This window comes from Lactuca saligna, chromosome 5 (genome assembly GCF_052625555.1).
Source record: "Lactuca saligna cultivar CGN05327 chromosome 5, ASM5262555v1, whole genome shotgun sequence".
In the NCBI taxonomy this organism is placed as follows: domain Eukaryota; kingdom Viridiplantae; phylum Streptophyta; class Magnoliopsida; order Asterales; family Asteraceae; genus Lactuca; species Lactuca saligna.
The window spans coordinates 267,709,963-267,732,531 of NC_136421.1; the positions used below are offsets into that span (position 1 = coordinate 267,709,963).

Genomic DNA, 22,569 nt, shown 5'->3' on the forward strand with positions numbered 1-22,569 from the left:
ATTGTACTTGAAACAATTATATTATGTTGTTGTGTTGTTCTTTTCTACCATCGAGATTATATATATATATATATATATATATATATATATATATATATATATATATATATATATATATATATATATATATATATATTATTTATAATTTTTTTTTTTTGCTTTTTTTTTTTCAATTATAACAATAATTTATTTTTGTTTTTATAATTGAAAAAAACAAAAATAAATTATTGTTATAATTGAAAAAAAAAGCAAAAAAAAAAAAATTCTAATATATATATATATATATATATATATATATATATATATATATATATATATATATATATATATATATATTATTTATAATTTTTTTTTTGCTTTTTTTTTTCAATTATAACAATAATTTATTTTTGTTTTTTTCAATTATAGCATCCTACTTATACCAAAACCACATACTTTCACATAATACATAAGAGCATGAAATTCACATACTTTCACATACATATACCACATATACACCAAATACAAATACATTCACATACACACATAATGACATCCTACTTAAACCAAATACACATACTTTCACATATATAGATAATAACATCATACTTATACAAAATACATAAATTTCACATTCACATACCACATATACAACAATCACACATAATAACATCGTACTTCTATTAAATACTCATATACCATATATACATCAAACACACATATTTTTACATATATACACAAAATATACATAGATTCACATACAAATATCACATATACACACATATGCCAATTTTCATATAATTTATACAACTATACATATTTTGCAATTAAACTCAAATTTTACAATAAATAGAAGTAAATAGAACCTGTGGTGGCGGAAATCAACAAAAATGATCTAGTGGTGGCGGTAGTCGCGGGTTGTGGTCGGGAACACAGTCAAAACCTGAAACTGACAATTTTTAGAAATTAAGCACTACAATAAGCTTAAAATCAACGTTACATGAGAAAAGAGAAAGGAAATTAACCTGGAAATAACTCTCAGTCGTCGGAAATTGAGTAATGTGGCTGGAGATTAATGATCCTCACCGGAAAATATAGTTACCGCCGCCGGAAATTGAGTAATGTCGTCGGAGATTAATGGTCCTCACTAGAAACCACCCACTTAATTGATGAATCGATGTAAGTTAGCAGAAGAATAAGAGAAACACAGTAGCAGCGAGAGTCATAGAAGAGCAAAAGGAAAAAAGCGTCGGTCTTTTTGGTGTTAACTGCGTCGACCTTTAGCGACGACACCTTTACTAGTGACGTTTAGGGTTTTAGCGGCAACTCTCCATAGGGAATTATTGCCGCGTCATTTTACGGTCTTTAGCGGTGACATTTCTAGGTCTTTAGCCGCAACAATAGTCGCCGTATTGATTTTGTGCATTCCACAAACACCCCAACCGTTGGATTAGAAACACGATAGGACGATTCGTGTTTACCAGAACGTGAAAGCGTAGATTGGTGTCATGGACTTTTAGCGGCGACATTTACCTTTACCGGCGACCAAGAACGGATCATACTTCGTGGTTTCGAAAAATATGTTAAAAGCATACTCCTAGAAAGGAGCTAAGTGACGAAGAAAGGAACAAAGTTTAACTTACAACCCGAAGATCAAGAACGAATTACATGCAACGAAACGGATTATTAGACCACTTAATCCACTTGAAGACTCCAGATTTGGTTATGTGTTTAAAAACAGGGACATCACTGATTTAATGAGACTGCGATTTTGGTTGGATACTTTTCACCTTATCTATCTGTTGTTTATTGTTTTATATTAGGGGTGTACCAGACAATCCATTAATTTTCCAGCGGAAGGGTAAAAATCTTATGGGGAAAAATTAGCTCCCTAATTAAATGTTATGTTAGTTAATTTTTTTTTTTTATTAAAATTTACAATTTATCTATGTTTTAATGTCTTTTTCCATATCGTTAGCAGGGCCTTTTATAAACAAGTCTTTGTAAACAAAACTGATTACAATAGTTTAAATAATTTTTGAAGGTGTGATATTTAGTTTAAGGGTAAATGGCACAAAAAAAATACTCTTTTTACATAGAAATTTGATTTTGACACCGTGTTTTTTTTGTGTTAATTTTGACACTCTGCTTTTCAGTTTGTTACAATTCTGACCACTTAACTGGTTAACCAGGTTACATGATGACATGTCAGTTTTTAATGACGTGGCATGCTGACATGATATGCTGACGTGTCAAAATTGATTTTTTTTCCACAAAAAACATTAAGTTTTCATTTTTTTCGATTTTGACACTAGGTTTAATTTTTCATTTCAATTTTGATACTATGTTTTTTTGTTTCAATCGAACATCATTTATCAAATTTTGTTCAATTTTGTCTATTTTTCATTTGAAACCGTATAAATATACTTTTTATTACATTTTAAACCGTATTGACATATTTTTTTCGTTTAAAAATGTAGTTTGAGTGTAAAAAAATATATTTATACAAAACTATGATTTTTAAATGAAAAAAAAAACATATTTATACGGTTTAAATGTATTAAAATATTTATATAGTTTTAAATAGAAAATTGTTAACATTGAACGAAATTAGAAAAAATGATGTTGGAATTGAAATAAAAAAACATAGTGTCAAATTTGAAAGAAAAAATTAAACTTAGTGTCAAAATCGAAAAAAAATGAAAACTAAGTGTTTTTCGTAAGAAAAAAAATTTAATTTTGACACGTCAACATATAATGTCAGCATGCCACGTCATCAAAACTGACATGTCATCATGCCACATCAGCATATAACCTGCTTAACCGGCCAAGTGGTCAGAATTGTAACAAATTGGAAAACTCAGTGTCAAAATTAACAAAAAACATAACACGGTGTCAAAATCAAATTTCTCTATAAAAACAGTGTTTTTTGTACCATTTACCCTTAGTTTAATGTGTTCGATTGTAAAAATCAAGATATGTATTATATTAATATTATTGTGTAGATCAAAAAATTGATATCTTTTATCAAGAGTATATACTGAAAAGTGACATGAAGTAAAAAAATAAAATTATAAGAAAGAATAATTATTGAATATGTTGTTTGTTTACGTTCAATTGCAATAAAATGTTATATTTTAAGGTTTAAAATGTTATATTTTAAGGTTGAAAATATTTAAATGGTGTTAACGGTATATGTTGATACACAAAATTTTATACATTGACATTTATGATATGAGTTAAGTTCAAATTATAAAATGTTAATTATAAATAAAATAACAAAAAACGATAATATTATATATATATATATATATATATATATATATATATATATATATATATATATATATATTACAGCCCCACATAAGTATATGTACTAATCCTCTTGAAAATACATTGTTTTACTACATAAAGATTACGGTTAATGGATTAATGATTAATATTTCAAGATGTAAATTCAAGATCGACACAATAGGGTTTAGGGTTTAAGGTTTAGGGATTAGGTTTAGGTTTAGGGTTTAGGGTTTAGGTTTAGGGTTTAGGTTTAGTGTTTAGGGTTTAGGTTTAAGGTTTAGGGTTTAGGGTTTAGTAATGCTCACTTGGGTGAAGTAATAAACGATGATGGAGGAAAGAGAACAGAGATGGTAAAACGATAATGAAAGGAAGAAATGTTATCGAGGATGATATATTTACCATGTGAAACCAAACCGGGTATATTTAGCAAGTTAAAACGATATATTTTAGAGGTTTAGTATCTAAACTTAGGTAGGACTATCATATATATTCCTTATCCCCATATATATATATATATATATATATATATATATATATATATAAAGAGAGAGAGAGAGAGAGAAAAAAAAAAGTGAATATATATTACATCCGTACATAAGCTTAGGTACTAAACCTAATGAATATATGTTGTAATGTATATTCTTTCTCTCTCTTTATTTATATATATATATATATATATATATATATATATATATATATATATATATATATATATATATATATATATATATATAACCGATTAAATGTCATAAGTATAAATTAAACATCATAATTTAGACACTCTTGAGTTGTAATGTTTAAGTGGTTTATAATAATTTTGAGTAGTAGTTATTCAATAAGTTGAGAAGTTTTGTATGTTTCAAATAAATTAAATGTTATAAATTTCAATTAAACATCATAAATTAAAAAGAATTAAGACTTAGTTTTTAATTCTCAAAAAATAGTTTTGAGTTGTAATAGTTATTAAATAAGTTGAAAAAGAAAATAGGTTTCAAATAAATATATTGCTAACAACACGACCTCTATTATAATAGAAATGTAGATAGATAGATAGATATAGATAGCTATAAATATACAAAATAAAAAATTTACAAGTATACATGTGCTTATTTATTGCTTTAGATTAACATATTAGTAGATAATTTATATTTTTATAGATGAAAATACTTAATAAATGAAAATGAGCTCTTTTTAATTGTTAGATTTTCATCTGTGATACATATACATTGATTGTATTATTTTTTCTCTTTTACATTATTCTTTAAATTAAAGATTTTATTAGGTATGTTTTTTTATATATCTTTTTTACATTGTAGTCAATTCACATATTCTCATATTTATATGAAACTGATCATTAATGTGTGGATGTATCATGACGTAGAAATAAAACAATAAAAGAAAAAAACTCAATGCTCGTTTATTAGTGAAATTCAGTGTCTTTCAAGGTTCATAAGAACCCTATGTAAAGGCCAAGCAAAATTTGGAAGGCATGGCAAAATTTGGAAAAATGAAATTGATAAAAAGTTCAAATAAATAACCTTCTAAAGAGATGAGAAATTTCATAAAAATAATGAAAACAAATATATCTTCATTAAAACATAATAAAATAAAAAACAGAATTATTCAAAAATTAGGGAAAAGTGTGATTTGGGGACATAAACAATCTAATTTGAGTGTTGACTTCTTCAACTTCTCACCCGTCGATACCTTTATGTTGATATATCACACGCCTAAAAAAAAATTACGGAACACAAGTTATGATTGGTTTTAGTTAGGTCTCTTTTCATCCCGTTTTTTCTCTCATTTTTCTATAAACGAATATGTCAAACCATCTATGTATTACACATCATATCATATGCATCGATTATTAGCAATCTTTGAAAGTAACAGAAAATACAAAATAATAAGGATGATTTTGTATTTAAAATCTATTTTTGTTTTTTTATTACATTAAAATTGAATATTTCATCATATTGTCCAAAAATTCTATACAAATAAGAACCTATAAAAGGTTGAAAACGCAAGAACAAATATATTCATTTATAATTCCATGTATTCATTTGTGGAAAAATGATAAATTTTTACGCACAATCAACATGAATATGCTTTTTCTTTTTAGTTGAAATTAAAGGCGTAAAAATTTATCATTTCTCTACAATTGATACATGAAATCGCAAATGAATATACTTTGTTCTCGCGTTCTCAAACTTTTTGGTGTTCTCATTTGATTATATATATATATATATATATATATATATATATATATATATATATATATATATATATATATATATATATATATATATATATATATATATATATATATATTTGAGTGAAGTATTCTTGAATAATTATATTTTCTAATTACTACATACGTGACCGCTAAACTCAATCAAACAAAAAATATAAGATGTTAAAAAATTAAAAATATATCTTCAATTGATTGTAACAAATAAATATAGATTTTTTTTTCTCCAAATCTACAATCATAAACATTTTCGTGAAATATAAAAAAAAAAAAAATAAAAAAAAAATAAAATAAAAAAAAATAGAATGAAAAAGTAAAAAAATTGAAACTAAGAAAATCATGGATAGTTTTTAGGTTTTCGAACGTTAATTCTCATATTCATGACCTTCAGTTTCTCATATTTCATATTTCATCATTCATTATTTTTTCTTTTTGAATAACCACACATAATTAATCTTGTTAGATATGCAACCATTTCAATTAATGGAATAATTAATTAGCATAAGTTGAAAAGATGAAACAATTTATATATATAGATTACAACACATTTCATATTCTATGGAAGCGATAGTTCTATATGAACAAATTGTATCATATAAATGACAGTTATTATAATTTGTTTAGACGGTGGAGGGAAAATTCCAAGTGGACATTGTTGACAATAGGATGTTGTTAAATTCAACTCTCATGGTTGATTTATATATATATAGTTTAGAACTTATTTAAAGAGATCATTTTGATTGAATCCATATCCAAATGTTGTTTATAAAAATATTAAACAGTGTATATACGATTCATATATATTCTTTAAATATTGCATTCGAGAAGTTTTCTAAGAAAACGCTCATTATTGGTTTGATATTCGACTCACCTAGTGCTTCAATCCCCCCCGCCACCTATAAATAGATGAAGCATAAACCCTTCATAAACACAATAAACCCTCCTTTCTCTTATTCACATCTTCGTTTTAACAATAATTATCCATCTTTTCGTCCTTCTTGAAATTGTCATACTCATGGCTTTATCAAACACTTTGTTCAATATCTCAAGTTTTGCATTATGCTTATTGTTTTTGTTTGGGACAACTTCTGGTCAGTTATCGGCTACTTTCTATGCTAGAACTTGTCCTAATTTCCGCATTGTTATAACAAGAGCAGTGAATTCTGCTGTCTCAAGTGAAGCTCGAATGGGAGCTTCATTGCTTCGCCTCCATTTCCACGATTGCTTTGTTAATGCAAGTATCTAACCTTTTCCCACCTCTACTTACTTTCCATTATGTGCTTTGGCTAATCAGGGATACTTTATTATATTTATCGGAGGCAAGTTAGCTGCCATAGCTTTAGCGGAGTTAAAAATATACGCGAAATTTAAAATGACTAGGAAATTCTTGGGGAGATAATTTATTTAACATATGATTTTATGCTAGAGAAATTTAACATATTTACGCCTGATTGTTACGTAATCTTGAGTTTTGCATGCATGAGATGGGCCGCCAGCCGCCGACTTTTTCCTCAACCGTTGATTTTACATATGCTAATTCGGGTCATTAATGTTATCAGACTACGATCTGAAATTCCTTAAGCAGTATTGACTTGTTGACTTGATGTGCACGCATGAGTGCTTTTAATGCGTTTACACTTTACAGTGCTTTATTAACCTAAATTGTCAAACGAATGTTAATGCCTTATTTTTTCTGTCGCTTTAACTAAAATTTTTTCTTGTTTTACTTCCTTATCGGAAATACACAGGGATGTGATGCATCAGTGTTACTTGACGACACTGCAAATTTCACCGGAGAAAAAACAGCAGGCCCGAATAACAATTCATTGAGAGGTTTCAACGTAATCGATACTATTAAAACCCAGTTAGAGAGCCTGTGTCCCGGAGTTGTTTCTTGTGCTGATATACTTTCTGCAGCTGCACGAGATTCTGTTGTTGCAGTGAGTAAAAAAACTTTAATATTGACGTTCAATATCTCCATCGATCAACCAGATATATAAAAATTAACGAACCCAGATTACTAATTTGGCTTGGATTGAATACCATCGTTTACCGCATGCTGATTATTTTTGTTAATTTTCAGCTTCGTGGGCCAAGTTGGAACGTTGTATTTGGTAGAAGGGATTCGACAACGGCAAGCCAAAGTGCTGCGAATTCTAATCTTCCTTCACCGGGTGCAAGTCTGAGTGGACTTATTTCATCCTTTTCAAACCAAGGTTTTACTACTAATGAAATGGTAGCCCTCTCTGGTGAGTACTTAATTACATTCATGAAGTGAACTGATTCAAAATCTTCACCCTTAATTAAACGTGGGTCCTTTTGTTGATCCTTCGATCAATTAAAGCCCCATTGTTTGGATCACTTAATAAGTTATCAAGAAGTTTCATGCAACTGATCTTTATAATTTTCACATTTCATTAGTTAAAAGATAAAAAGCACACGTGATGCATGGCTTTGAGGAGTATTACTGACATTTTACAGTTTTCTAAATTTTTAATACCTTCCATGTTCGTTATTTTGTTTTATGTAGGAGCTCATACGATTGGTCAAGCAAGGTGTACTGTATTCCGCAATCGTCTGTATAACGAAAACAACATAAATTCATCATTTGCAACATCGTTGAGGCCAAATTGTCCTTCAAGTGGTGGTGACAACAATCTGTCGCCACTAGATGCTTCAGCTACATCTTTTGATAATAGATACTATAATGATTTGATTAACCAGAGGGGACTATTGCATTCGGACCAAGAGTTATTCAATGGTGGTTCGACTGATGCACAAGTGCGGACCTACAGTTCTAATGCTGCTACTTTCTCGACAGACTTCGCAAATGCAATGGTGAAAATGGGAAACCTTAATCCTTTGACTGGCTCAAGTGGTCAAGTTAGAACCAATTGTAGGCGTACCAATTAAGGTCCTTTGTCCGGAAGCAAGAAAATGTCTTAATGTTTCATATGGTAAAACAAATCTCCACAAATAAAATAAAATAAGTCTGAGTGAATAAGGTTTTCCTTTCTATTTTCTTTTTGGTCTTGTCGTCGTTTTGTAATGCTTGGTACGAAACTTGGGCTTCTAATATTTACGGGAGATTGTTTTTTTTTTTTTTTTTTTTCTTGTAACGGAGATATTTGCAATAATATTTCGCTTTTTAATTCTAATAATTTTGTGAACACGTGTTTTGTTTCAAATCATTTCAGGTTTTGAATGCACGTAGCAAATTTTATCTATTTTTTCTCATAATTTTGTTAATAGATGTTTTTAGTTCAAATCATTTTTGATGTTAGTACTAATAAGTTCATCTCGAATGCATTGTATTCTTTAGAGTTTAATGAATTGTTATATCAGCATTCCACTAACTATACCTTTTAGAAGGAGTATGTATAAATCTGCACAAATGGTATAACCATCCGCACGACACCGCAAAATGCGGTTTAGAAAGTTCGCAATACAGTTTGTGGTTTCTATTTTTTGTAAACCGCATCATGTGGTGCGGTTTGTGGTTTTTTGGTACAAAACTTCAGTTCAAATGGCATCATATATATATATATATATATATATATATATATATATATATATATATATATATATATATATATATATATATATATATATATATATATATATATATATAAAAGGCAAAACTTAGACAATAATTATGTGTTTATATTTCTTCCAAAAAGCAAATATCCGAAACAGAACAAATCTAAAAAATCTAAAAAGGATAGAATATGTATTCATCAATCCTAATAATAATTGTGTAAGGTCACACCTTATAAGATGGGTCAAACAGATAACATGCGGATCCATCAGTGTCAATGTGTACGAGTCGACAACGCCAACATTACAGGTCCAACAACGTCAGCTTATAGTATAATTGCTCGATTGTAATCTTTTGTATATTAGACAGTTATTATATATAAATATAGTGTAGATAAGATCATGTATCTTTATGATAAGATCGAATCTTAATATAGATTAGACACAATCCCTTCAATCAAGTAATTGATATGTATAGATTAGTGTATATATACACACACACACACACACACACACAACATTAGGGAAACCCTAATGTTGTGATTGTGGATTTTTGTCAACTGTCTTTGTGACAAACCTGACTTCTTGGTGAAGATAAAACCTCTTTTCTTGGTGAAAGGAACATTTGGAGAACTTTTGTATTATTTACTTTCTATTGATTATTTCGTTTAGATTAGTTTTACTTTTCTTGTTCATAATTGAAGTATATCCGATCAAATACAAACATTCAATTGGTATCAGAGCCGGTTTGTGATATACTCAAGTTATCATGTCGAATTCAAGCAATTCCAAATCATTTGGTCTCAACAAAATTCCTCCCTTCGATGAGCACAACTTTACCATGTGGAAAACCAAAGTCATGGTGGTTCTTGAAACCATTGACTATGAGATGAAAAGTATTGTTGAAAAAGGTCCCCATGTTCCTATGTATCAACCCATGGAAAACATCAATATTATGAATTATGCTAATTTGGTTGGTTCATCCATGAAGATTCTGATGTTGATTCATGAATATTACGATTAAAGGGTTGATCGTATAGAAGATTAACTCAATGGAATGGATGAGGATTTGTGGAGATTGGTAGAAAAAGGTCCGTATCGTAATGATCGTGTTTAGGAAGTAGGAACGACTGGTGAAAATGAAGATCTGATTGCTCGAGGAAATAAGCAAAAAGAAAACGATAAAAAATGCATTCAAGAGTTGCATGGAGTCGTACCACCACTCGTGCATAACTACATCTATGGTTGTAAGTCTCCAAAAGAGATTTGGAATACAATAAAAGAAAATTTCCAAGGAAATCAGCGAACAAAGAAAAGTTATGTGACTCAATGCTTGTCGCAGTTAGCTGACTTCGTACAGAAGGAGAATAAATCTATCGAATCATACTACGATCGTTTTAATGAGTTGATTTACAAATTCACTCTATGTGATGTTGTTTGTACTTCTATAGAGTTCAACTTAATATTCATTATAATATCAGTTTGATCAGAAAGACTCAAGATAACTTCGACACTCTCTCATTGTCGAATCTTTATAATATTCTTAAAGCTCATGAGTCAGAGGTGAAAGATATTGAAAAGAAAAATATAAAAATAAAATTTGGAGGTCCTTTAGCATTCATTTCGAAAGCAACTATAAAACAACTGTGTTATGATGGTGAAGCAAATGATGACGAAGAAGGTCTAAAGATGAATTTTGATGACAAAGTTGTGGCCTATTATTCAAATAATAGGATCCATAAATTTTATAAGAAGCCAATTGATGGAAACTTCAATAACAGTTCATTGAAGAAGTCATCTTCAACTTATGGTGTTTCACAAAAAAAGTGGAAAAGAAGAAGGAAGAAAAGAAAGTTGAGAAGAATTTAAAAGAAGATTCTGATTACGACTGTAACTATTGCAATGGTAAGAATAATCTTGCTATGGAGTGTATGTTGAAAAAGAAAGAGGAGAAGAAATCAAAAGTGAAAGATGAAGCTTACAATAAAATGAAAATCAAAGAGTTTTGAGCAGAAGTCAAAGAATCTCTTTCTGGTGGAAAATAATTCAACTGAGGAAGATGACAACTACCAAATTTGGTCATCTGGTCCGGATTATGAGAAAATGCATCATCCGACGCATGGTATTATGTTACTATAGTGATCATTCAGAGAAGAATAGTAAATGGGAAGATTTTGTGGAGGAGATTGGAGAAGATAGTGAAGAGGATGAGGAAGATTTGATTAAAGGAAGATGCTTTGCTTCAACCACTTCGAAGTCACCCGTGACTTAGATGGTACGTAACCTCCTTATCTCTTTTAATGTTCCTTTAAATTCTTACAATGTGGTTTTATCTTATTTTTAATGATACATGTTCTTACCTTAATGATATGTTGATTTCCATGAGTAGTGAATTGGAGAAAAATAAATCTTTGCTTTATGAAGCCAAGAATAATGTGGCGGAGAAAAAGGCTAGCATTGAGAGCTTAGATTTGAAAATTACAAATATTATGACTGAGAAAGATTCTCATATAATGGATAATAGTTTGATTGTTAAGAAACGAAACATATATTGAAACATAACGAAACGATTGTATGGGAAGCTTACTCTTCTCTATCATTCATCAGATATTTGTAACGAACAACATCGTAAACTACTTCCTTTCATTAATTTGTAAGCGACAATCAGTTGATGAGGTTACATATGATTGTTAGAGTAGGGTTGCCAAGTGTGATCAAGTTCGAAATGATTCGTATGCTTATCGTATTGTTAACATTGATGATTATTTGGATGTTGATTACTTGGTTGTTATTGTGAATGATACTCTATCTAAACACAAACTAATGAAAATTTTGAACAAAACTAAGACTTTGACACAAAGTACTCAACAAAATTTTGTTGATATTGAAGATGATTCTGATAATATCTCTGCAATTAAGGAAGAGGAATGTGTAAATTGCTCAAAATTGTATGTCATTAAAATCATTTTGTTAGCCAAAAGTGAAGAAAAATGATGATGCAAAATTAAAGCTAAACAACAATTAATCTCCGACAACTAAAATTGACGATTCTCAAGAGTTTGTGATTTTTGAAGGCATGACGAACAATGAAGGTGATAGTAAGAATGATTCTAGTGAAAAAATAAATTTCTCAAGTTGTTGAAGCACAAGTGTTTGAGGATTCAGAGGAATGCACAAAAATTAAAAAAGAAAAATAGAAAGCATTTTCTTGAATAAAACTCGGTACTTTATCCACAATTTAATAATGATTTTCCAAACCAAGTTTTTGTCACAAAAAAGAAATGGTGATAATGTTGATCCAAAGTTGAATGACTTGTTGAGAAAAGATAACCTAAAGGTGACCGATGGAGAGTTTTATTCGAACCAAAATGTTGTAGGAAATGGTTTGAATTAAAGATTAAAAACTTTTCAAGGTCAAAAGAGTCAAAAAATTATTTTTCAAAAGACAATAAAAATAACAAATCTGGTACTTGGGTTGTGAAAGGTAACAAATCTATTGTCGAAAACAAGCCATAGAAAAGTTGTGATTAGTTTTTATCAGATGGCTTAAAGGATCAAAAAGATTAAAAATTGAAGAATCAAAATTTCAAAAATGATGTTGAAAAATCTAATTCAAAAGAAGGAATTTTCAAAAATAAAGCTTATTGGAAAAAAAAAGAGATTTTGAAAAACAAAAACAATCATAACAAGTTCAAAAAAAGAAGTTTTCACAACAACCTAAAACTCATTTTTCAAAAGAATTACCGAAGGTCTTGCACAATGATGTCAAAAAAAAGTGTTGAAAACAAATATGAAAATGGTTTTTCACAAAAGTCTAAGGTTGCTCAAAATAAAAAAAATGGAGCAAATTCATAAGGGTAAAAATCATGTTTAGAGAAGTGTCCAAAAGAATTTTTCGCAAGATCATAAAAGTTTTAAAAAGGAGTCTTGTTTTGGATATCAAAATCATTTTTAACAAAAATCACAAAAAACTTTTTCACAAACAAGTCTTTCAAAACCAACAAATGTTGTGAAGAGAAATGTATCATTTAAACCTAATGTTCCAAGATTTCCAAATCCATCTTCTTTGCACAAATCAAAATTTTCATTTGTCAAAGGCAAAAAATGAAATGAAAAATTTAAACCATGGATTTGAAAGTAAAGGAAAGAAATTTTAATCTAAAGAGTATTCTCAAGAACAATTCAAAGAGGCTTATGAGAGTTACTTGAATGAATACAACACTGGAAGTACCTCATCACAAGAATCATTATCGAAGCCATAAAAATGAAAAGAAGTTGAAACAAACAATAAAGTTGATTTTTCTAAAAGTAAGGTTGAAAAAGAGAAAATCAAATTTGATATTTTTTTATTGAATGATTATATTTCTATGCCAAAATCTGATGAAGTTGATTTAATTGATAAACTCAAATCAAAGGTTTTAAATTGGATTTTTAACTCGACATTTCACACTACGTTTCACACTAATACACAAGGTCCTAAAAAGACTTGCATACCTAAACCTCTCTAATTGATTACAGGTACTATGTAACGAGTAATATAATGAAAATTGGTATATCGACAGTGGGTGTTGGCATCACCACATGACAGAAATTAAAGCGAATTTGAGAGATTTGAGGAAGATAGAAAAAGTTGGAGTATCAGTTTTGTCCACTCCTTTTGTAACAAAAACTTGATTTGGAGTACGTTGAACTTTTGGAAAAACCATAGCCTTTTCTTTCAATTTCTTAATTCCATTATTCTCAACAAATTTTTTAAGGTCAATTGAATCTTCAAAAATCAAATTTATTTTTCATTCAACATTTTGCACAAAATTTGAACAATCAATTTCATCTTCAATAGCTATTTCACTCAATTCACTTTCATCAAATTTTGAATCAATATCAACAATACAAGACTATTCAAACGTTATATTACTACACAACAAAACATGTTTTTCATTTGAATTCTTTTTCATTTGTTCTTTATAATTTTTAGTTATTATATCTTTCATCATAAATTTAATTTCCTTTACTTTCAAGAATTGTTCAACTTTATCTAATCCAACCCTATAAGCATCACTTAAGGATTTTTAACATCCCAAAAACATGACCCGAAAATTTCATTTTCAAAGTTACTAAACCCATATCCCAAAACATCATCAATTTCAAAAAAAAAAAATGTGAACAAATGATGATCATAGTATGTAATCAAAACAAAACACAGAAAAGTGTTATCAAAGCATAAGTCCCAAATTCTCTACTATAGAAATCATAGTGTGATATGATGTGATCATCCCGAGCTCTTCCATTTGAAAATCGAGGTACCTTAAACATAAACTGAAAACCGTAAGCACAAAGCTTAGTGAGTTCCCCCACCATACAACATACAAAACAAACATACTGCCAAGCATATCTGGGTGGTGGCCTACTGTGACATCCCTAATTTCTCAGCCAGAAAAAACCGATTTGTTTATGCTTTGTTTTAAAACCAGAGTAAGAATTTATCAAATGTTTTCTTTAATGAAATGTATTTTCATTAAATAACAAAATCTCGGGATGTCATGTTCGATATAGACTAAAAGCATAAACAGAACAAAATAGACCTTACAACAGTTATTTATAACTACTGGCCTATATCCAAAATCTCTCGTTATGCCAGCCAACTTATGCTCTCGTGCCATAACCTGTAATACAAAGAAAACTGAGTGGGTCAGGCTTGGGAGCCTGGTGAGCATATAGGGTTTTCAACCCACAATGTTATATCATATATGTATATATATTAGAACTCAAAAACATATACAATTACATCATATAAAAAAACTCTTATCCCACCCCGTCGATCCTCATAATGACACGATCTAAACTCTCGTATCATAATTTTTCATCTTTATCTGATCCCTACTCACAGATCTAAAACTAACCTCTCCGCCTGATCCATACTCCCAGATCTAAAACTAACCTCTTGATCTGATCCATACTCCCAGATCTAAAACCAATCTTCTGATCTGATCCATACTCTCGAATCTAAAGCTATGCCCAATCCATACTCCTGGACTAGGAACAATTAACTATGTCTTAATCCATACTCCCATATTAATAACAAGTTTATCTCGTTTATTAACCGTATCGTTTTCGAGACCCCTCTCTCAATACATGTCAATGGGTTTTTAGAGTACACCGGTGAACTTCAAGTTCACAACACCTACAAGTTGCAAGTCTACTAATGTTTCATTGAACTGTCTACAATAGTCCGTGGTTGTCATCCTTACTCTGCTGAATGACGGGGGCCATCATTTGGGTAAAGGTTTCACTTATTTTTCACATGTCACACTCACCTCAAGATCTATATCACCTTTTACCTCGTTATCCAACTCCTCTTTAATCACACACCAACTATCTCATCTACCTCTATTCTACCCAACATATTTGTAAAGATATAAAATACATATACAGTTTAACTCATTTAAAAACTATATAAAACATCCATTCCACACTCATCTCAAGTAAGCAACAATATATAAACACATTGCACATTTTTCATAGCTGATACTTCATATTTACGTGTTAGAAGAAAGTGACTACACACTCACTCGTAACATAGATGTAATACATTCAACCAATACTTGTATTAAAATCGTGTTCATGAAAGGGACTATACACTCACTTGATTAGACGATGCTCGGAAAGTACTACGGCTCTTCGAGTAGTAATTCTCCGGTGAAACCGGGATATCTTCACACACCAGGCTTCTCGCGGGCAGAGCTTAGGCTTGACAACTCTGTTTCTCGGGATCTTCAGAGCGTTGGGACTCACTTCGGGTATCGGGATGATATTGGGGATTCGGGGGTAAAGCTTGCACATAAAACGAGGTAATATGAGTAAGAGAAAAGAAATTTGCCAACCAAACTCGGGTGCCAAGCTAAACACAGGGCATTCCCTTCGAACACAGTGCGTAGGAGCAGGGTTCCATGTTATATCTTCTCCGTTTGATTCAGCATCGACATGGCCAATCCGGAGCAAAGTAATGAATGTGGGGAGTTCCCCCTTTGGGATGCATGCCTTGAACTTTATAAAATCATAACTCTCGCATACGATCTCCACTTTTGATGCTTTTTATATCTACACGTATGTGAGATTATATTCTACAACTCTCGTTTTGACTCTGTCGGCTAACTTTGACTTTATTTTTATTATATTATTTTTAGTAGGCCAGGATAGAAAAACTCCATTAGAAATTCATAATTTCTTCATCTGACGTCCATTTTTGTTTATCCTTTTACCTGTGCACTACTATTGATGAGATCCTCGATTCTCGTTTAGATTGTTTCGGCTAGAAATCACTCGATCTCAAATCCGAACTTCGAGTTGCATACTGCTAAGATGAAACTTAGAAAAATCATAACTTCCTCATACAAAGTCAGATTTAGATGTTCTTTTTATGCACGCTATCGATTTACTGAACTCTACGAATTTCGTTTAGATTACTAAGGCTAAATATCGCACTATCGTAGATTCACTATTTACATCACGTAGTTTCAAACCGGTTCTGTCACGAAACTTCGACAGGTCATAACTTCTTTGTTATAACTCGGATTTTGACATTCTTTATATATTCAGAATCATTGTCACGACCATTACAACCTAGTTAAGATTATTCATTCTAAATAATATTTTATCAAAAATTCATATTTGACGCTTATCGTCTATAGATTGACTAGTCCGGATCTACGGGCGTTACAATTATCTCCCCCTTAGGATGATTATGTCCCCGAATCATCAACGAAATTAGGAATTGTATAATGATTCCATATGTTATCTTTCCATCCTAATTAATAACCGTAGTATATATGTTTCTTCAAATGAGTATCTAACTCTAGAATTTCTTGACCGCAGGCGATGCTCAATCTTGCTTCTGCTCTTCGTACTATGTTGGACTTTCAATCATAACCTACTAGTTACAAAATAAATCCTTATTGAGGACTCCTTCTTTTTCTTAGGATAAGTACTTTCCTTTATCTATTGTAACAGACCGATGGGTCATGCTGTAATGATCTCTCATCGTATGATGCAACGCTTAGACTCAAGTCTCTTAGAGTCAAATTGCAGAATGGAATATACCTTCCTTCATATTCTAATGTGATATAATCACATTTTAGCATGTAGCATTTCTAGCTACTAACTTCATTAACAAGGAGCACGATACAATTGATCGCTTTGGTTTCAATCTTCCTGCTTGAGTCAGATGCTACATCGAACTTTGTTCTCCGAACCGTAACAAACTCATCGTAGTCGGACTCAATTTGATATGACCACTAGGGTCAGAATATCAATCATCTTCTTATTCATTACCGAAACAATGGTAAAAACATACTTGAATAAAAACGGAGTCAATCACTAGCTTCTTGGTAACCTTGTGACTTTCCCTAATCCAAGCGTGGGTCCTGGGTCCTATGCTTCAAATAGTATAGATCTATACTACTATTCACACCTACTCATACTCGTCCCAAGTATTGTCCCGCAGTCGACCAAGTCACCATACATAGTTAATACAATCATGTAACACATCAGATAACAAAATTAGGGTTTATATTAATTCTTGAAACAATTACATAGAGGTTCACGTTCACCCCATATTATGCCTCTAATAGGCTACACCACATGTTACTATTCACATCGCTACTTTATAACTTTATCTTTAGATATAAAATCCTTATTCCTGATTCCTTGCATTGTTATGTGCTTCATCAAGGATCATTTCAAATGCTCTTGCCTTTGGCTTTGGCAACACATTTGGCTTTGTAACCTCTTCCCTTCTTGGACAGTTTTGCTTGAAGTGTCCTTCTTCACCACACTTAAAGCAGGCTTCTCTTTTGTTTGTGTATTCACTAGCATAATGACCAGTCTTCCTGCATTTGAAGCAGGTCATTTCTTTAGAGCATCTCCCAATGTGCGTCCTCTTGCACTTATCACACCATTGTGCTTAATCTTCGAACTTCTTTGAAAATTTTCTCTTCTCATCAGACCTTGAGGATCCTTCAAACTTTCTTTTCTTGCCAACTTCAACCTTGCTGGCGGTCCTTCCCTTAACCATATCTTCAACAGACTTGGCAGCCCAGATAGTTCCCTCCAGAGTAAGTGTCTGACGCACTGGCACCGCATACTACTATGGAAGTCCCTTTGCATGCCTGTCGATTTTTGTCGACTCGTCTGGGACGATGTGCAAAGCAAACTCCATCTTGTCTGTGAAGCTATTAGTGTATTCATCAACTGACAAGCTGTCTTTCTTCAATATCAGAAATTTGTTCTCCAACTCTAGCAGATTTTGGGCTGAGTAGAAATTGCGTTTGAATTGCATCAAGAACTCTTCCCAAGTCAGTTGCAGTGGCTCGTTAGGGCTTAGGGTCTTCCCCAGAGTGTTCCACCAGCAAACAGCGCCACCTTTGAACTGACGCACTGCAAATATGGTTTGTAACTTGCCCTTGCAACCACATGTCATGAGTGCTAGTTCAATATTTGAGATCCAATCCATAACTCCGATTGGATCTTCTTTCCCAGTAAAAGTTGACGGCTTGTAATTCATAAAGTCCTTGTACTTGCATTCATGTCTTTCGACTCCATCACCTTGGTTAATCATCCTAACCACAAGCGGTTCAGTTTAACCAACAGATCGACTGAAATTTCCTCCTTCCGATCGCCCTTCATTCACTTCGGGCTATTCAACAGGCATGGTAAGTTCTTCACGATTCTGCTGAAGTAAACGCCTTGTCTCCTCCATCTGACTATCCAACATCATCTGAATCATCATCTGCACTTCGGCCATTGTTATTGGTTCAGGTGCTGCTGCTACAACAAGTGCTGCTCAAACACAGGTGGTTAATTCCTGTACGCGTTCCCAACTCCACTTCTGGTTCTTGCTATTTTTGATTTGTACACCGAATAGGGCAAATTTAGATCCTCATTCATGATAGATATTCAAATCATCCTTATCACTCCGAAACATTTACATTCTAGTTCTAATATCGTAGTCGTATGCTTAGAATCCTAAACACATAAGGTTTCCAGATCCGGTTGGCAACAAAGCATAGATTTGAACAAATAACATCATATATGGCAAACATGTATATTTAGCACATAAAAGCATTTTAGGCATCATTCTTAAAATATACTAGTGCTTGCGTCAATCTCGTTGTACTACCTAAAATATTTTAGACACACTCCTCATTATCATTGCTTAGCATTTTATGTTTAAGTCTAGAAATCCTACAATTTCCTTGTTCGCTTAAGCTAATGCTCTGATACCAACTACGACATCCCAAATTTTCATGGTTAGAAAAGACCGATTAGTTTATGCTTTGTTTTAAAATCATAGTTATCGTTTAAAGAAAAAATAGTTGCGGAATTTGTTCCCAATACAAAATGTAATAAGAATTTATGAAAGCATTTCTTTAAAGAAATGTATTTTCATTAAATAATAAAATCTCGGGATGTCATGTTCGATACAGACCAAAAGCATAAACAAAACAAAATAGAACTTACAACAGTTATTTGTAACTACTGGCCTATAATCCAAAATCCCTCGTTATGCCAGTTAACATATGCTCTCATGCCATAACTTGTAATACAAAGAAAATTAAGTGGGCCAGGCTTGGGAGCCTAGTGAGCATATAGGGTTTTCAACCGACAATGTTATATCATGTATGTATATATATTAGAACTCACAAACTTATACAATTTCACCATATAAAAACAACTCTTATCCCACCCCATCAATCCTCACAATGACACGATCTAAACTATCGTATCAAAATTTTTCCTCTTTACCTGATCCCTACTCACGGATCTAAAACTAACCTCTCCACCTGATCCATACTCCCGGTTCTAAAACTAAGCTCTTGATCTGATCCATACTCCCATATCTAAAACTAATCTTCTCATCTGATCCATACTCCCGGATCTAAAACTATGTCTTAACCCATACTCCCGGATTAAAAACAAGTTTATCTCATTTATTGACAGTATCTATTTCGAGACCCCTCTCGCAATACATGTCAATGGGTTTTTAGAGTACACCGGTGAACATCAAGTTCACAACACCTACAAGTTGCGAGCCTGCTAGTGTTCCACTGGACTGTCTAGAATAATCTGTGGTTGTCATCTCTACTCAGTTGAATGACGGGGGCCATCGTTTGGGTAAAGGTTTCATTCATTTTTCACCTATCACCCTCACCTCAAGTTCTATATCACCTTTTACATCATTATCCAACTCATCGTTTATCACACACCAACTATCTAATCTACCCCTATTCTACCTAACATATTTGTAGATATAAAATACATATACAATTTTACTTATTTTAAAACTATATAAAACATCCATTCCACACTCATCTCAAGTAAATAACAATATATAAACACATAACATATTTTTCATAGCGATTATTTCATATTTATGTGTTAGAAGAAAGTGACTACACACTCACTCATAACATAGATGTAATATATTCAACCAATAATTGTATAAAAATAATGCTTATGAAAGGGACTATACACTCACTTGATTAGACGATGCTTGGATAGAACTACGACTCTTTGAGTAGTAATTCTCCAGTGAAACCATGATATCTTCACACACTAGGCTTCTCGCGGGCAGAGCTTCGGCTCGACAACTCTGTTTCTCGGGATCTTCGGAGCGTCGGGACTTTCTTCGAGTATCGGGATGATACAAGGGATTCAGGGGTATAGCTTGCATGTAAAATGAGGTAATACGGGTGAGAGAGAAGAAATTTGGCAACCAAACTCGGTTGCCCTTGTGATCTATTTATAGGGGGCTGGCCAGGCCGAACGCAGGTCGTTCCTTAGAGGAACGCAGGGCGTTCCCTGAATGCTGGGCGTTCCCTTTGAACGCGGTGCGTAGGAGCAGGGTTCTGTCTTATCTCTTATCCATTTGACTCAACATCGATGTGGCCAATCGAGTGCCAGGTAATGAATGAGGGGCGTTCCCCCTTTGGGATGCGTGCCTCGAACTTCATAAAATCATAACTCTCACATACGATCTCTGTTTTTGATGTTCTTTATATCCACGCGTAGGTGAGATTATGGTATACATCTCGCGTTTAGACTCCGTCGGCTAATTTTGACTTTATTTTTATTATATTATTTTTAGTAGGCCGGGACAGAAAAACTCCGTTAGAAATTCATAACTTCTTCATCTGACGTCCGCTTTCGTCTGTCTTTTTACCGTTGCACTACTATCGACGAGACCTTCGATTCTCATTTAGATTGTTTCGGCTAGAAATCACTCAATCTCAAATCTGAACTTCGAGCTGCATACTGCTAAGCTGAAACTTAGAAAAATCATAACTTCCTCATACAAAGTCAGATTTGGACGTTCTTTTTATGCATGCTCTCGGTTTAACGAAATCTACGACTTTCATTTTTAATACTAAGGCTAAATATTGAACTATCGTAAATTTACTATTTACATCATGCAGTTTTCTAGGAGTTCTATCACAAAACTTCGACACGTCATAACTTCTTCATCAAAACTCGGATTTTCGCATTCTTTATATATCCGAAATCCTTATCAAGACCACTAAAACCTAGTTAAGATTATTCATTCTAAATAATATTTTATCCAAAAGTCATCTTTGACGCTTATCGTCTCTAAATTGACTAGCCCGGATCTACGAGCGTTACACCTACCCCTTCGGTCTATTTCAACCGACTACTACCGAGCATATCCCGAGCATATATGGGTGATTGATCCACCCCTTCGGTCTATTTCAACCGGATAATGTCGAGCATATTTGGGTGCTCAACTTGCCCCTTCGGTCTATTTTAACCGGATATCAGGTCTATTTCACCCTTACCACTACCACATAATATCATACATAATTCATAGAATCATCAAACAATACATGCACAACCGATAATTATCACAAAGACAATCATCATGCTATATCATAACTAGTGGGTCGTCATTGGTCCCTTCGACCCACACATTCTACGAAGGAGACTCGCCTCACACTATTGAATCACATAGAAAATCCCTGGCTGCTGGCTGACTTATCCCCGAATTATCAGTATCGAAACAACACCCAATTAACATTTAGGTTCCAATCCATAACCATAAATCCATTACTAGGGTAAATGACCAATTTACCCCTTACCAAGTTTGGACCAAGACTTAGGCCCAGACCTAATAATACAAAATTCCCAAATACCAAAACCACCTAAGGCCCAATCCATGGCCCAATTTTCCAAATTGGGCCCAAACCTATTATGGGCCTTCTCAAGATATTATCAACTCCAAACCTGATGGCCCAACAGGGCCCAAGACAACTAAGACTAAAAGAAACAATCCAGCCCAGCCGAAGCCCATACCAAATGAGTCCAAGTAACAAAAAGCCCAATTCCTATTTGATCAGACTTATGCACGATGTACATGTCTTGTACGCACAACGTACGTTGCAGGGTCCAAAAATAGGCATCATAGCCGGAACACACCGTGTTCCCCAGTGGTACACACAATG

At 32.4% G+C, this 22,569-nt stretch overlaps 1 protein-coding gene across 1 annotated transcript; it reads left to right on the forward strand.

Annotated features, from left to right (window-relative positions):
* The first annotated feature begins 6,474 nt into the window (after positions 1 to 6,474).
* LOC144997746 (cationic peroxidase 1-like) lies at positions 6,475 to 8,735 on the forward strand. The gene is made up of 4 exons (XM_078957615.1): positions 6,475 to 6,755; positions 7,270 to 7,461; positions 7,605 to 7,770; positions 8,052 to 8,735. Exons 1-4 carry the CDS (start codon positions 6,537 to 6,539, stop codon positions 8,432 to 8,434), a joined length of 960 nt encoding a protein of 319 aa, XP_078813741.1. The 5' UTR covers positions 6,475 to 6,536; the 3' UTR covers positions 8,435 to 8,735.
* Positions 8,736 to 22,569: the final 13,834 nt, after the last annotated feature.